Source organism: Branchiostoma floridae, chromosome 6 (assembly GCF_000003815.2).
Source record: "Branchiostoma floridae strain S238N-H82 chromosome 6, Bfl_VNyyK, whole genome shotgun sequence".
Lineage (NCBI taxonomy): Eukaryota > Metazoa > Chordata > Leptocardii > Amphioxiformes > Branchiostomatidae > Branchiostoma > Branchiostoma floridae.
The window spans coordinates 13508021-13525285 of NC_049984.1; the positions used below are offsets into that span (position 1 = coordinate 13508021).

Here is a 17265-nt window from a genome sequence, read left to right on the forward strand (position 1 = left end):
AGGGACTGAATTACACTTTGTTTTTCTTAGGGCACACTGACTTCATAACGTGAATGACATCCACATGCGCATCAATTTTCATCCGTACCTCAAAAAAGACTATGACCATTTTGTAAATCCAACAAAGAAGCTGCAAAATGAGCAAATATGTGCCATAGACTGAAAAAAAAATACTTAAAAACAGATGCTAATGCCACAGAGTTCCTATCATAAACTGCATTGTACATGTAAACTTACTACCTGTCAAAGGATTTATTGTTTGGTGTACCATGTTCTGTGTGTACAGTCATTTGTTCAACCTTCCTGGCCAGTTAGATTTCATAATCAAGATGATTTTCTGGCCCAATTTTCTGGCAAAATGCTTGCATCAATTTAAGGATGCCCAGGGGATGTCATCCATATAAGCAAATCAGTATGGCCTTTAATATGCTGCCAGCTTCTTCACTATAAAAAAAAAAAAAATATTTGAAACCAAGAGAATGATTTGTAGAGAATGCTGCTGCTTAAAGTTTCCTACACAACGGTCGGAGCATCATCTTCACACACTTGGTCCTTCTTCTGTGTCCTTGACGTTCTAACTGTACGCCTGAGGTGGTAGGCTGTTGATGAAGGAAGTCACTCACCTTCCCTAACTCACCTGTAGAACAGGACAGGAGGAAGCAGCACAAACCTGGGTTATTGTAAGATGTTTGGAAGGATCCATTACAGCTGCAAGGAAACTTTCGGTAGTGGCAGCAAAACAGCAAAATTATCCCATTGTTTTTCTGTTTGTATCAGAGCTGTCTCCAGGACCTGTTCCTCTGTTCAGGGACGGAAATTTACTTGTTGGGATGGACAAAAATTTTACCCTGAGGGTCAATATATGAACTTTATAACTTGGATTTGAAGAAAATTTACATGTATCTTTGTAAGCTAAAAATGACAAATCTAACAATGAAAATTTGGGCTCCCTAACAAAGGAGATGGAGACAGCCCTGGTTTGCGTACCAGAAGGTAGATTTTGGGTCAATTGTCAATTTCATTATGCATCAAATTATGACTTGTATTTTGATGAACGGTGACACTGAAACACTATAGCCACAAAAACTTGTTCCAATCGAACTCTACAATGTTTTCAAAAATTCCAAACAAAGCTTACGGACCTCAAATATCTGGAGCTTCATAGCTTGTACATTGGATGAAGAAATTGCATGAAACTTGCTCAAACTGCTTTGTAATTTATAGGGTACTGTTTGATGAAAAAAATAATCACACACAAGACATAAACATGGTAAAATACAGCAGATTTGCTGTTCACTTTTGTGGGGGATGTTAGCAAAGTGATTTTGACAGCATTTTACTGAAGCTGAAAATGGCTTATCAGACTATCTTATCAGAAACCTTATTGTTCTGGGCTCCTTCTCGGGGGTTCCTTCTTGACCTGTGGAAGACAGAAAGTGAAGACACGTTTATCTCCTTCCATTGTTGAGATCGTAAAAGTGAGCTGCCAACTTCTACAGACCTTTCTCTTCCTTCTTTTTGTCTTTAAAGATAAATCATGCATCGGGACAATTAATGATCTCAAATCTGCATAGATGTATCCTACTCTTTAGAGGTTTTTGATAAAAGCTAACATAAACACCAACTCTTATCTATTACCTTTGACTGTTATATGATTTATCTTTAAGACATTCATTAACTAGAACCAAAGCTGTACAACAATGTTACAAAGCTGTACTGCGAGGATTTCTTTCCAACTTTTACTTGGCAACAGATGCAGAGGGTGGCAACTCAGTAACAGTTAAAAGTGCGGCAAAGGATCATTGTTTATCATTGCTTGACTTCTATACACACGGGTGGAGTGTTAGTGTAGATATGCTTGTGACTGGAAAATACATGAACATTACTTCCTTGCACCTTTCTGTTGTGGAGAGAAAACATGTAAAATACACAGATTGCACAAGCTGTAAATCTTGGGAGCACAACTGTGTGGTTTGTAACTTCACTGGCCCCTGCAATTTATATGGACACATTGTCATTGTCAGGTCAGCAATAGAAAGGTTGGAGAAACTTACTTAAGTGCATAGGTTTGCATATGAACTTTCCTTTTCAATGAAACTCTGCATACTAGTTTGTTTGATCGCTTCAAAAGTTTTAAGAGTTATTCAGGGAGCAGGTTTCTTTTCTACTTTTCAAGTTGACTAAGTTTGAGTACGTACATCCCATAAGATAACTGAATGGAACCTTCATGCAAAGAGCAACTACGGCCATGGAATATGTAGGTCAATACACCCAAAAGATTGGAACATAGAACAAAGCATTACGGATAGGTCATGAGGTATCTGTCGGCAGTCCCTTGCCTATAACACCTTCAGAGGCTGGACTGGGTTCCTTAAGGAGATCCGTACGGCTCAATCCGTGGCCACGCCCTGGACAGGAGTAGGCTCTTCTTGTACTCCATCCAACATTGTGGGGAGGACATATGCAAAAGGTAAAGTCTGAAGTTAGTTCCTGATGCACTATGAGTTCTCTCAAGGACAAGATTCCACAGAGCTCTGGCTTGTAAAGTAAACTGTTCACACACAGAATTTACTGATCAAATTACCCTTAGAATACAAAAAGTTAGAAACAAGAACTTCTGTTTTACAAATGTGTTTGAATCTTGTCAAGATTTGGTCAGCCAAGAAGCTCTGTGCTAAGAAAGGGGAATGAGTGTTACAAAACAATTCAGTCCAAGATTTTTTGCAGACGGCATTTTATTCTCAACATATTCGTCGTCATATATGCGTCACAGCCAATGCCTCCACCTTACAAGTCACCATGTCTGTTTGTTACTTGGTGTATTCATGATAGTTAATAACACTGAGTACACAGCAATTCTAAACACCGTGGTGCCTTGTCAGTTTGGGTAGCTCTAGTTAAGTACAGTCGAGTTTGGTACTTACTGTTGAGTACAGCACGAGTCCGCTGAGAGAGGAGGGACTTAGCTACACATACAGGTGCTGACATTGTCTCTACTACATCCACAACAATCTTAAGTATAAACTCTATTAACAATGCTCATACAGGCTAGATACTGTTGCACTAACCATAACCATTTCTAAATACCTATTCAATCATATTAGTCTTTTGTTTAGTACTTTGCTTCTTTGCTTTCAGTTGCAACGTGTATCACAGCCAACATGAGCATTGTTAGGATAAGGTTCTATGATTCGTCAACAACCGTCTTTTTTTTTCTCTCACAGAAAAGAAAAAACACTCATGCAGGCACCCTCAATGAGACAGAATCCACTGCCATGTGGTCAGATGCCATTCAACACTATTTCTGTGGGAGGGCATGTGCGTGTTACCTTAGTGTGAGACCGCCCAACCAAATTCGGCATTTTGGATGCGCAGAGGCTGGTAGGCTGTCCGACCACACGGCGGGGACTTGGTCTCGCAGAGAGGGTGCCACCTACAGCAAAAACAAACATCTGCAAAACAAGTATTCTGCATGGGTGACAAGTAAAGTTTTAAGTACAGGTATAATAAATCTGAATTACCCTTGGTATTGACTCAGGCCAGAAGAAAAACCTCTTTACATGCTGATCTGTAAAATCATAAACAAGATGCAACAAAATAAACAGGTCATTGACAATCCTTATGGATTAATTATAGGCACATCTTATGTTTTTTGTCTGCTATCCAGACCATCTCATCTTAATGTTCCATAATGATAGCAATAAGACAAAAGTCCACTCTTGTCACCGTTTCCGCTAAATTTTCCTAAACCTGAAACACCATATCCTAACTTAGAAACAAAGATGTGTCTAGGGTATTGTTAAAATACCATGAACAATTTTTTTCCTTTTTCTATCATTCAATTTTGTGCCTACGTACAATAAATCAAGTAGATTCGTTGAAATCAGTGAAAGAAAATAGCAAAGTAGTATCATTGCCCTGGCCAAGTTGTTGGTCTAATGTTCCTCCCCTACGAACAAATACATATACACATACATGTACTAAAATTTCTACACACATTTACCTGGATAACATACTGATCTATGGACACCACTGTCTTTGTTATGCCTGCTTTCCAAGCACCATGTTGCACTAGTTGTAATGTTGTGCAACACATTAGCCTGTTTCTTGTATTATACAGTCTTATCTATCTGTGAGGAAAAACCTGCTAGTGGTTAAGTTATATTTTCTCCTGTATGAAGGGGTGGGTGAGGGCCTGGTTGATGGAGATACGTTTGGAGGGGTCCAGCATCAGGACCTTGTGGAGGAAGTCGCTCAGCTGGGTCAGCTTGCGCATCTGGTCCTCCGGGAGGCGCGAGTACCCCAGCATGTCCGCCATCAGGTCCCGCGTGGCGTTGATGGATGTCATCACGGTCACCTTTTCCTGTAACACAACAACATCTTATCTCTACTGTGATTGTCAATCACAATTAGCACTTCAACCAATGATAGCACAGCAATTCGTGGTTTGTCCAATGAGAAAGTTGCTGCACATAAAGAAATAAACTGTTCTGCAACCTGTCCTAAACAGCTGTGAGACCTAATCACTCTCACACATCTGACATAAGCAATGGGTCAACATGTCCAATGATTGGGTCACATAGCTGAAGAGGACTAAACCAGGTAATCCAAAATTCTGATGAGAACAATTTTTTGGGGGGGTTGGAGAACAGTTTAATTCTTCAAAAAATATTTTACCAACTAGGATATGTCAACTGCAATCACTCCAAATAGACTGATCCTGACTGTCAATCACAATAAGCACTTCAACAAATGATAGCACAGCAATTTGTGGTTTGTCCATTACAGAGTTGCTGTCAAATATTTCAAGTTCTTGTGTTTCTATTTGCTTTTCTACATTTTGACGTAGGTGGGCAGGGCTATGGGTTCAGTCTACTCCTCAGACTATTAAAGACTGCTAAAAGCTAAATGATGAAATAGTCGTGACTTACCCTCTGTGTGACTTTGTCTACTTCCACGTACATAAAGTTGCACTGAGGGTCGAAGTGTTGGTCCTTGAACATGCCCTTCCTGATCATCTTGTTGGGGATCTTCCCCTTCAGGTCCATCATCAGCTTCAGCATGTGGTTGTTTGTCTTCCCCGGGTACAGGATCTTCCCCGTGTACAGTTCATAGATGGTACAGCCCACGCTCCACATGTCTATGGCAAAGTCGTAGCCTTTCCCTATAACTGAGGGACAAAGAAAATCTTGGATTACAGATGACCTGGCATGACTCAAATCATAGAGGGTCTGCATGGGGGCCCCTAGCAACACTTCATGGTAAATTTAGGATGCCCAACAATGCTTAACGTTACATTCAGGAGAGCCAGCAATGTTTGATGATAAATTGACTTAGTGTTATTGGCTCTTTGTTAAGCTAGCAGGCAGGATATGATCTACGCAGATCAAAATAGCTCGCAGAAAAAGTCAAGCAGACCCTCATGATTGTACCTCATGTGCACAAATGAACACATCACTTTCAAACTTCCTAACATTTAAGTGTTCATGAAATTAACTCTAGATACGAAAGGCATGTTGAAAGTCTGCATGTACTTACTGATTTCCGGGGCCCTGTAGAACCTACTGACCAGGTAGGGGGTGATGTCGTTGTCAGCGCTGTGTGAAGCTGAACCAAAATCACACAGCTTCAACACTACCTTTGATGAATTCACCTGTAAAGTAGTAAAAACTACATCAGCAACTGTATTTTCGATTCCACTATAAAAACAGATCTATGACAGATTTTAATGGATTAAAAAGAAATAATATGATTTGGTTGTTTGTTTGTTTACTGACCAGAATGTTGTCAGGTTTGATGTCAGCATGAAGGATGTTGCAGCGCTTGAGAAGCTTGAGCGCCAGGAAGAGCTGCTGGGAGTAGGAGCGCACCGCCTTCACGTGCAGGCCCACGTCTCGCCCGTACTTCTTTAGAACCTCCCGTAGGTTCATGCTGGGGGAAGTCAGCAGAAACGTTAAGGTATATAAATATAAATATAAACTGTGAAACAGGTAGGCATGAACCCCTTATTCCATTATTGTGAAACAGGTACAATCTTCTTCTTATAATTTGTCTTTAATTAAAAAAAAATCCAATAGTCTTTGACTCCTTCACACTTGCATAAATGAATAGTTTTGGTCAAATAACAGTTGCACTTCAGATCTTTTCAGTCACTGGCGAAAGACAGTATGTTCTATCTGAAACATCTGACCATTTGTAAAACTTAACATTGACTACAGAGAAAAGTCAGGCCTAAATGATTCAAAAAGTGCATCACTGTATTTATTTTTACTATTTCTGTATGATAATGTGTAATCTTTAATTCTATGTACTTCATCCCCCTACAACATGATAGGCTATTAGACAGTTAGGGATTCGTGTACATGTACATCACATATTTTGGAGCACCACCTGACAGCTTGTGAACAAATTGCAAAACAGTTATGTTCAGTGGTACCACAGAAGGGATATTGAAGTACAATGAATACACACCTGAGTGGCTCAAACACTAAGCAGAGATGGTTCTTGTGGTAGAAGTCTCGCAGCAGACGGAGACAGTGGAACTTGTCTTCTGGGTCAGCATCATTCAACTTCTTCAGGAACTCCAGCTCCTTCAGACCAGTCTTGTGCCTGTTTGTGGTAAAGAAATGCTGATTCATAGTAATAACAATCTATGGCTAGATTTGGACAGTCTTTGTTTGTCTGTCTGTCTATTGGTCAACAAGATAACTCAAGAATGGTTGGATGGATTGATTTTCTGTTTGGCATATTGGTAGGTTGTGACAAAAACTGGAAATGATTAGATTTTGTGGCATGCTTTAGTACTGTGGCGAACTTGTAGTTTTTGTGTTTCATGTTCTGGACATGCTATGGTCATTTAGTTTGGGTGGTTAATATCTCTTGCTAAATACTATTGTTCTTATGGTTACGATAAAAAGGTCTTGATGTAACAAAACAATCTACACCAGTTGCCTAAAACACTTTCAACCTGGTCATTAACCTAATCGAGAAGCATGTGATCTAACTACACGATCCACTTACATCATCTCGTTGTTCCGTATAATCTTGATGGCGACGTCTTGTTTGGCGCGAGCCTCGTCCCTTGCTCGCACCACGTTGCTGAAGACTCCCTGCCCGGTGAAGCCGTACACGACATACCGCCTGTCCAGTGTCTCACCGATACGCACACCTGCAGAACACAGGTAACAATCAAACATTCATCATGCAATCACCACTGTTTATTGTGAAACAGACAGATGGCAAGGTGGTCTTGAGGTTAGAACTGTTGGGTTCAAATGCATAGCAGGCCCTTATGTTGTGCCCTGGGAAAAGGCACTTTGCATCTATTTCCTCACTTGACTAAGGTGACAATGAGAACCTGGCATTCCTTAGGGACTTGGATGTCCTCTCGCATGGAAGGTAAAGCAGTGGTCCCATACTTGAGGAGAGCCAAACCTTCAGCATGTTAAAGACAGTACCACACTTATCGGAAAGAATAGGAAAGTAGAGGTCCATCCCAGCATGAGTGGATCCAACCTTAACGGTCCAGTCTTACACAGTTTGTACTTACTGTGTAAAACTGGGAAGCTACACCTTACAGTGGTTTACTGGTTATGCAAAACAAACTGAATACATGAATAAACATCCTCTCAGGCATTATAATAAAGGGTTCTCCTCAATACCACCATCTTATTCCATCTACATGTGATATATTAACGTGTGAGAGGGAAACTACTACACAACAAGTGGAAACTTGCACACGGAGGAATATTTCACATAATTTTGTCACTTACGGTAATATCCCTCCTGGTCATCCCAGTTCTCTGTAAGATGAGGATTGTCTGTAGCTTCGTGGATCATCCGACCACCAGAGCCTGAGCCCTTATCTCCGAAGATGTCATCTGTGAACATGTCGTTTCCACCACTCCCCGTAGAGTCCTCTGTCTCCTCTGCAAGGGAAACACTCCAAATTTGACAAGCAATACTACTGAATGCTAACAACAGCAAGCAGCCACTCAAAAGTAAACATGAAATTTTTTGTTAATTACATGAAATTGATAAACTATTGGAACTTTTGTGAATTTCTCAATGCCATATCATACGACAGTTGATGGTCAACAAGTCCCAAGTTACCCAGGTGTTCCTAATTAAGGTCATTGACCTCCCTGGGCAGACCAACTGTCTGTGGACATTATCAGTCTATTAACGGCAAGGGGGTTTTGGTCTGTAAAGTAGTAAAAACCTGACCAAAATCACCAGGTTTCTTTAGGACCTCAATAACTACCAGCATACCAAAATTCATACAGATCCATTAAAAGGATCTTGAGATCTGATGCAAACACACAACAACCAGAAACAAAAGCAATACCTCCTTCCCAGAGGTAAATATGTTACTTTAAGTAGTGAGTTCATATTTGATGGAGCATAGACATTTATTTCATTGTAAATAGCTATAGGTTGTTGATATTCCATCGGTAACAATTGAATATCCACAACATAACATAGACATTTACTGACCAGCACCCTTCTTCACAGCTCCAGTAATAGTGCTCAGCTTTGCATTGATGGAGGCCTCGAAATCGTCCTCAATCTTAGCGTCCTGGGCAAAGTCTTCTGCCGCCCGGTCCCCGACCAGCACGCTGTCAGGGGTGTTCGCTCCGTCATTGTCAGAGTCCTCATCAGAGTCTGTTGGTAGAGGTGTGGACACAGACCCGCTGTTGTCTGAGCTCTCTTTTTGATATTTCTGAAAAACGAACAGACATTTGGGAAAGGGAAAAAAACTTGGTTGAGACCTGTTGAATTGCTCATATTTTTCTGTACAATATTGCAACTTAATGCGTGACAAAATATCCCTTCTCGCCCACAGACTACACAATGTACTATAGGAGCCTCTACTAAATCAAGGTTTCTACTTTAGTGGGCGTGGCCTCTCACCTGTGGTCAGTCAATCAGAGAGTTGGCTTTACCCGGTTTAGCAGAGCCTCCCCAAGGTATACTGTTGTATGGGCTTGGCAAGGATCAGTGTAAGAGAATGCTTGTCTAATAATGATTATCAGGAAAATGACTGACCTGTAGAATTGCAAGTCTCTCCTTCCTGCGACGTTCGATGATTGCCTCCTCGTCTTCATCATCATCAGGAATCTCAAAGTCTTCCAAACTGTGCAACAACAGTGAGAAAAGAATTAATCTTAGAACTAAACTTAATGTTTTATCTTGACTAATCTATCTACATACCAAAAATTATGACAATCCATCAGTCCCTTCTTGAGTTCTTGATGAATATAACACCAACAGCATATATCATTTCTACATGTAACGTTTGCAGCCGACTCACCCTTCATCCGAGGAGTCTTCCTTCTTCATGGCCATGCCTTCAGACAAGCTTCCCTTGAACTTGTCCTCGGGTGACCTGCTCCTGCGTCTTCTATCCCGATCTCTGGAGTGGGACCTCCTCCTGTATCTGTGTCGAGACCCCGACCGACTCCGTCGCAAAGGAGACCTCCGTCTTCCCATGGGTGAGCGCGATCTTCGCGATAATCTCCTTGGTGACGGCGATCGTCGTGGTCTCCCTCTGCCGAATGGGGACAGACTCTTTCTCCTCCCTGGTGGCGTTCTTGAACGGCGTCTGATGGGGGACCGTTGTCTTATGTTGGGGGCTGGACTTATTCTTTTCTTCCTTTCATCCACAGGGTCTGGACTTCTTGGTCTCCTGTATAAAATACAGGAAGTGTACTGTGTGATCAAAACTGAAACAGCAAATGTGAAATGGAAGAAATAAATACATAAGGCTATACCTATATGCTTATATAGATGACCCCAAAACTGATGTGTGCATGCAAAAAGTTGCCTTCAAGTCTGTGGTCAGGAAATTGACCAAATGACACACAGAACGTGGTATCCCTCAACAATAAGGCCAGTGTGATATAAAGTGATAACAAACTGCTAAGGCAAAAAATCACAGTTTACCTGACAGGGGGGCTTCTACTCTTCTTTGTTGGAGTCCTGCTACGAACCTTTTCCCTATCCAAGGAACGACTGTTCTGACGTCTTGAGGATGCTCTTTGGGGAGATACAGCTTTCTTTGAGTCCTCTTTAGTCTTTTCCTGAGAAGACTGTTCCACTTTGTCAGGAGATCTGGTCTTCTTTACTCTATTATTGTCCTGAGTACTGGGTGATTTACTACTGCGCCGCCTTACTCTACTCTTCTCGCGGGGAGACCGACTCCTTCTCTTTGGTGAGATGCTGCGTTTCCTGGGGGACTTACTTCTCTTGACGACTCTCTCCTCCCTATCTTTCCGAGGAGACACGCGGGACTTTCTGTCCGGGGACCGACTGCGACGACTAACTCTACCTCTGTCTGGGGACTTGCTTCTCCTCCTCACGTCTTCTCCCGACTTTCTTCTTCTGTCTCGCTCAGGTTTGTGCCTGGGGGATGTGGACCTGTTTCCCCTGTGTCGGGATTTGGACGAATGGTTGTCTGCATGCTGTGATTTCCCAGAGTCCGTGGGAACTTTGGGGTCATCTTCTGTCAAATCAATGACCTCCCCTTCCTCTTCCTCCTCGTCGGTGCCAGCGTAACCCTGGGCGATGAGACCCATGGCGTTGATCTTACTGCCGTCCGCGTGGTTCTTCTCCAGCTCGGCCTGGATACGAGCTTTTACTTCCTCCAGTTCCTCAAGATTTGCCGAGTCATCGACCTGCGCACAAAGCAGTTCACAAGGCATGTCACGATGAGACAAAGAAGTAAGATGTAAAACGTCATTCTAATGTCAGACAGTCCTATAGTATACATTGTTCAAACATCCTAAGTTTATTCTCTTTCATACTAATACTGGCAACCAGTACAAATGCACAGATGAGGTTACAAGTTAAGGTAAAGGTTGAATTTGGAAAACTACATTGAGGGCAAATGAATTAGATAAGAAAAATGTCTTTGCCACTGAGACATCATAAAAAACAAGTGTGAACACAAAAGCTACTAATTGGAGACCCAAAAAAGGCCAACTCACAAACCTACAATTTGAATGAAGCATTACATACAGGATGTTGAAGCCTGACCTTTATTTTCTTCAGTGCTGCACCCCCCTCCTTCACCTCCTCCTGACTGTGCCGCCTCTTCTTGTGCTTGTGCCTCCGTCTCCGGTCCTCCTCCTCGGAATGCTTGTGTTTGTGTTTCTTGTGTTTCTTCTGGTGCTTGTGCTTCTTCTTACCGTGATGGCCGTGCCTCTTTTTCTCCTCCTTAGAAGACACCTGTGTATTTTCTTCATCACTGTCACTTCCATTCTCAGCACTGGCAGCTGCTTCAGGACTACCTGAATCACTGGGAGGAAAAAAAAACCCATCAGTTTTTGTTTGTTATGCATAAATCACCTTTAGGTGTAACATCCCAGTTTTGTACAGTAACTACAAGATGTGTAATAACACACTGTAAGATTTGATCCACTCACAACATGATAGACCCCTGTTTTCATTAAGTGCAGTGGGTTCTTTAACATGCTCGAGGTGTGGTTCTCCTCTAACACGGGACCTCAGGCTTTACATGCCATCCATGAGGATGTCCCTAAGGTCTCATACCGAACTTATGTTGTCCCATTTAAAATAACGCTTAAATATGCAACTTTAATGGGCGAAAATCCAATAAAGAAACAGTTCTGCTGGAGATGTTTTAATTTCTATTGCAAGAACACTCATCAAGTAATCAATAAAAAAAAATGCCCCCAAAACATCTATAACTGCACATAAATACTATCCACAAAGAGGGGCTTTCTTTCCGTAGCCGCATTACTCAGGACAAACATACGTACACGTCCGACACTCGCGCGAATGCCGAAACTTTCCTACCTGATCCTGTCAGAAATACACAACCTTTCATCACAAATCCTTTTTATATGACATGGGGGCAATAAAAGGCAATTTATCATCTAACTAAGCCCACGATTTTGGAGGCCCAAATCATATTTTGGAAGGAATTCTTTGTGAGTGCCCACTCACTGACTCAGAGCAATACAGGCCCAACATTAGGGTCTGCTTGAGGTTCAAACCCAGAACATCTACTTATCCTTACGTTAAAAATTGCCAGTCAGTAACAATAAACCCATCAATGCATCGAGTTTGTAACCTATGTAACAGATATTGTTCTCTTCCACAGCATACAGATTCTTATCAGCAGGATTGTAGAATGATTGACTGAGGACAAACACCACTCCTGCCTCCCTGAATCAACGTTGACAGCTGTCTATTCATTGACATGAAACCAAACAATATTTCTATTAGTATTACAACACTGTTCTTCACATGGAGTTAATTCCTGACTTGGTACACCTTGTATCCAAACTTGGCAGTTCATAACATGTTTTGCAGGCACAGGTCTTTTTCACAAAAGCTTGTGATAAAATTCCCCAAATGTGGAATCCCTTGTTTCAAAGCATTAACTAAATGGCATCATTTTGAGACTAGGTTGAAAAAGAATAATAGTGGCAAAACCAAGTTGTTGGCATACGCAGCTTACTGATCCGAAATCTATACTATTAATAATTCATACCATTAGGGTGATTAAAGATCACCCTACCTGTATGTGATATTGTTAACTTTTACTACCATATTCATAATGCTGCCAACCCCCAAAGAATGTGTCTTTAAGAAATCTACAATGCAGCCCCCCCCCCATACATTTGTATTTGTAAAATTATAATCCTGTATATCTAAACAAAGCACTAGACTCCTCTAAAAAACACAACAGTTTTTCAAAGCAACAAAATTATGTAACATTGCAAATTATTTTGCTCTGGGCTAATTTGTTTGTCCCTTTGTTCCATATAACCAGTGAACTGCCTTTGGGTATTACAAACCAGTTTTGCACAGCAGGTACAAGCTGCATAAGACGAGACTGTAAGGTTTGATACACCCACACTGCAAAGGTTCCCTGCTCTTTTCGATACTATGTATAATCAAGGATTCTTAACATGCACTAGATGTGGCTCTCCCCAAACTTGCAGCCTTTGGGTTTATGTCCATTCCAAGAGGACATCCTTAGTATCATTTTTTTGCGAGTTATGTGACGAAACAGGTGTTATGTGCATTTCCAAAGGGCATAACATTGCGGCCTGTTAGGGATTCGAACCCAGAACCTTTACTAGATGCTACATTTTTAAGTCATTACAACTCTGAACACATGACCACTTTGCCATATTATTCTTCAAAGACAAACCTAGACGACAGATGGTAGAAGTTGACAGTGTGAAAATAGACCACACCACACCCATGTTTGATACTGCCTCAAGACTGACCCGGGCCCCATAAACTATATATACTGATCATCATATACATGTACATTTTAAACTTAAAAGCTTGAAGAAGACAACACAAAATGAAATTAAGCATCATATTGTTGCATTCTAGAGTACAAATATTCCTTTCCAGGAGTTTTAAAGTGATTTTTAAATGTTAAGTATTAACGCGCAACAAAGGTTGATATTTGCATGTGAAACAGTCTGTTTGAGAAAAGATGAAATGAAGCTTGTAAAATGGAAAAAAGCCTCAAGCAGTTATAACTTAAGATATAAAGCCTCACACTAGTAATTTTTCCATGTATTTGTGTCTAATTCAAGTGATTTTGAAATCTTCTGGATATGCAAATTAGCCTAGTCCCAAGGGACCTAAAAATTAGGGGCTTTTCAAACCAAAAATTCAGGTAACAAGATGTGAAATCATATAATGGGGTCACTTTTTCTGCCTAAGAATTTCTCAATGCACAACTTAATTTTTTAACGCGCAGATTTTTAACGCGCGCGCAGATTTTTAACGCGCAGAAAACCCGTTCCCCTAGGACCAGCTCTGATCCAAACTCAAATGATACTAAGATATAGGAAACAGCAATACTTTTTTTGATAAACAATGATTCTCTACTTACTCTTTAACAACTACACACAAGACATTAAGTTTCATACCTATTAAGTACATTTTAATGTCATATACTGAATCATTTCACAACTTTGGAAGAACAATAACAACTGTAAAGTGATCAAACAGCTGCCAAAATATCAATCACAGTTTCAAGATGTTACAGTTCAGTACATTTCACTAGTCGGACTTCAGTGTAGTTAATGTTGTATTTACACAAGTCTGGTATCCTTCAGTATAGTTGTAAAAGTGACAATAGTGTAGTATCCTTGAGTATAGTTCTAGGAAAGACACCAATGTGGTAACGTTGAATATACTGTTGCTAAAGTGATGCTATATACTATACTATAGTGTGAAGTATAGTTGCAGTGACACCAGTATGGTATCTTGAGTATAGTTGTAGAAGTGACACTAGTGAGGTAGCTGAGTAGAAGTGTGCCTTGAGTAAAGTTGAAGAAGTGACTCTAGTGTGTAGTCTTGAGTGAACATTGTAAAAGTGACACAAGTAGGCTTGTGTGTAGTTGTTAATGAGTTAGTAGGTTTCCATTAATACTACATAAAACCATTGCTTATCAAAAAAAGTATTGCTGTTTCCTATATCTTAGTATCCTTTGAGTTTGGATCAGAGCTGGTCCTAGGGCCAACTCCGATCGGGGTCTCTCCTAGTAGAATCGCTGATTCTCCTACTAGTAGGAGAGATCCCGATCGCAGTCTGTTTCCAATATCTTAGCATCATTTGAGTTTGGATCGGAGTTGGCCCTAGGAGAGACCCCGATCGCAATCTATACTAGTAGAATCGTCGATTCTCCTAGGAGAGACCCCGATTGGAGCTAGCCCTAGGACCAGCTCCGATCGAGATCTCTCCTAGGAGAATCGACGATTCTCCTGGATCGACATCTCTCCTGTGACATGTATATTGTGCATAATTTGTGCGTGTTTTGAAAGTTTTATATGTGAACCAAAATTTTAGTCTAGCATCTAGAGCACGAGGTCTGCTTCAGATCTCGTCAAAACAAGGTCATTGAAAAACCATCGTACTCAGGGACACACAATTTTTCAACATAGCGTAGGCTGAACCGTCTGGAAACAAGCATCACGTGTTTAAATTCAACTGAATTGAAAGCTGGTTTGCCTTGCCTTGCCTTGGGCAAACAACTACTGTTGAAGTCTTTGGGACCATTTTCAGGTAAGGCTTAAAACCTGAGATATTGGGTGATCACCATCATTCATAGAGAAACCATGCTATATAACAACATGAGCGCTTTGTCAACCTTCTTGTTGGGTTTTAAAGCTCGTCCTTTTCGAAAATTTCCAGATCTTTCGACAAAGAGTCGGCCATTTTGTCCTTTGACACGCATATAACGTGCTAATCCTGTCAACTTTGAGACTATCTCCTTGACATACTGTGGCCACTAGGCCTCTCTGATCACCTGCCGAAGATAGCATAGGTTCTTATTTATCAGACCAGCAGGCTGGCTGGAGTGATAAAGCGCCCATTACCTGTCCTCCGTTAATTCTGCAGTGACCGGCGGCTCGCCACCAATCTCCATCATCATGGCCGCCATGATGACACTATGACGTACCAGTCCCAGCATGCAATAGGTAAGTAAGGACAATCCGAGCAGATGTTTGGATGTAACGTTACATTCTCTCACCTCACCTCATCTATCCCTTGACATTCTCTATAAAAAAAATTATAAAAAATACATAAAGCATGTCGAACTCGAAGCAAGAACGCTTTTAAGTTAGCATCTTCACGACGCCAAGCTTTTTTCACCCAAAACACCGAGACTCCCTCTCGATATTAAAGATCATTAAAGAGTGTGGGGTACGTGCAGAAGTTGACGCCCGTGTGGCCATTGGATCCCGTTTTACCATACGTCCCCATCTGAAAGGGCCATGCGACTCTTCCCAGACGTAGTCTAACCCGTCCCTTTGCCCGATAAATATAAAACGCCCCCGACAATAGTGCATGATTCTACATTCTTTAACTTACTGGGAGGTTTGACTTCTTCTTTGGAGGTAGCTGATGAAAAGTCCCTTTTTTAATAATCATAGTAGTGGGTTCTGTGATTTTGACAGGAATGTAGTTTTTTTGAGGTCTACTAGCTGGTGGATGTTTGGAAACAATATTGTTTATAATATTTTTCACAAAACGAAACAAGCACTAAGGTGGTAGTAGGCAGGAGACTACCAGGAGACAAGACAGGGAGCGCGACCGTAGTACAGTAATTAGCTCCCCTTATATCTGCCTGAACATGTGGTGAAGGGCAAATAAAGCCATTATCTTCGAGCAGACGTGATGTGTGGCCACTGTGTAGTTTGGCAGGTATGTTCGCTCTCTTTGTACGTTTGCTGGTTTTCAAAGGGTTGTATTCTGTGTTACCGGGCCAGAGACTACCCTCGATTCGAAGATTATGACTTTAAAGTTTTTGGCGAGAGGACGATGTCTGTGTGGGAACAGCATAACTCGTTGCTGATAGATGCTTGATGATATATGGTATGTTGGTGTTGGTGTGAGTGACTGAGTGGTGTTGGCAAAATGAAGAAATGATTAGAATGGCCCTCTAGCGGCTTTCTCACGTACACTATATAGGACTTCTGTGATATCTCGTGTTCTGGACATGCTCAGATGGTAATGATTTTTTTTGGTAGATAAGTCTTGGACTTAGTTTGTAATAAAATATAATGCATATTCATTGTGGGTCAAAAAGTTTTACAAAACCTGTTTAATGTGCCAATAATTCATCTGACATAAATTATGATAATGAGGGGGGAGGGGGGGCGACATGTGGAACTCGGGATTTTTAAGCGTAGAATCTAGTCTAACTTACCAAAATAACATAAAATACGCGGCAAGGCACAGCTTTTTAAAAAAGATTTCTTGTTTTGGTAGATAAGTCTTGGCCTTGAAAAAGGGGCCTACGTTTCGGCAACGTTAACTTACTCGCCTTTTGGTAACGTTGACTTCAGGGGCCGATTTTTCATTTTCATTTCATTTTTTAATAGAATGTCCTCATCATTGGATGCTTGTTATGCAATTATATGTTGTATCATCGGATTGATGAGCTGAAACTTACATAAATCTGTTGCATTCTATGTTATGACATGTGTAATTTAGAATCAATTGTAACGTTATGATGATCACTGGGTTATATTATTTTCACTTGGTTTATTATTGTTTGATGTATAATCTTCATGCCCATTTAATTGTATTATAATTTGTAAATTTTGACGGGGGGGGGGGAGTTTGTATAAGCCACATGGCTTTTTTCTCCCCCCCTTGCACGTTCTGTTGTTTTCTATAATTTTCTGTATGTTATCATTTTTTAAAGTGCAAAATAAAATCAATCAATCAATCAATCAATCAACCAATCAATCAATCAT

The 17265-nt window shown here is 40.9% G+C and overlaps 1 protein-coding gene across 6 annotated transcripts; it reads right to left on the minus strand.

The window, feature by feature from the left end:
* Positions 1-355: 355 nt before the first annotated feature.
* Positions 356-15559, minus strand: LOC118417259 (serine/threonine-protein kinase PRP4 homolog). 6 transcript variants are annotated; one of them, XR_004831346.1, is made up of 15 exons: positions 15379-15559; positions 11020-11299; positions 9946-10676; positions 9314-9688; positions 9049-9136; positions 8497-8722; positions 7773-7928; positions 7021-7168; positions 6472-6609; positions 5778-5931; positions 5539-5653; positions 4932-5170; positions 2349-4363; positions 1381-1420; positions 356-637 (listed from the first exon to the last, which is right to left on the minus strand). XR_004831346.1 is itself a non-coding variant. In XM_035822746.1 (13 exons), exons 1-13 carry the CDS (start codon positions 15471-15473, stop codon positions 4160-4162), a joined length of 2931 nt encoding a protein of 976 aa, XP_035678639.1. In that variant the 5' UTR covers positions 15474-15559; the 3' UTR covers positions 356-4159. The 6 variants fall into 6 exon arrangements, 2 of the variants coding, with proteins under 2 accessions (XP_035678639.1, XP_035678638.1); XR_004831344.1 differs by having other exon boundaries at positions 2304-4363; XR_004831345.1 differs by having other exon boundaries at positions 356-1420.
* Between the last annotated feature and the right edge of the window lie 1706 nt (positions 15560-17265).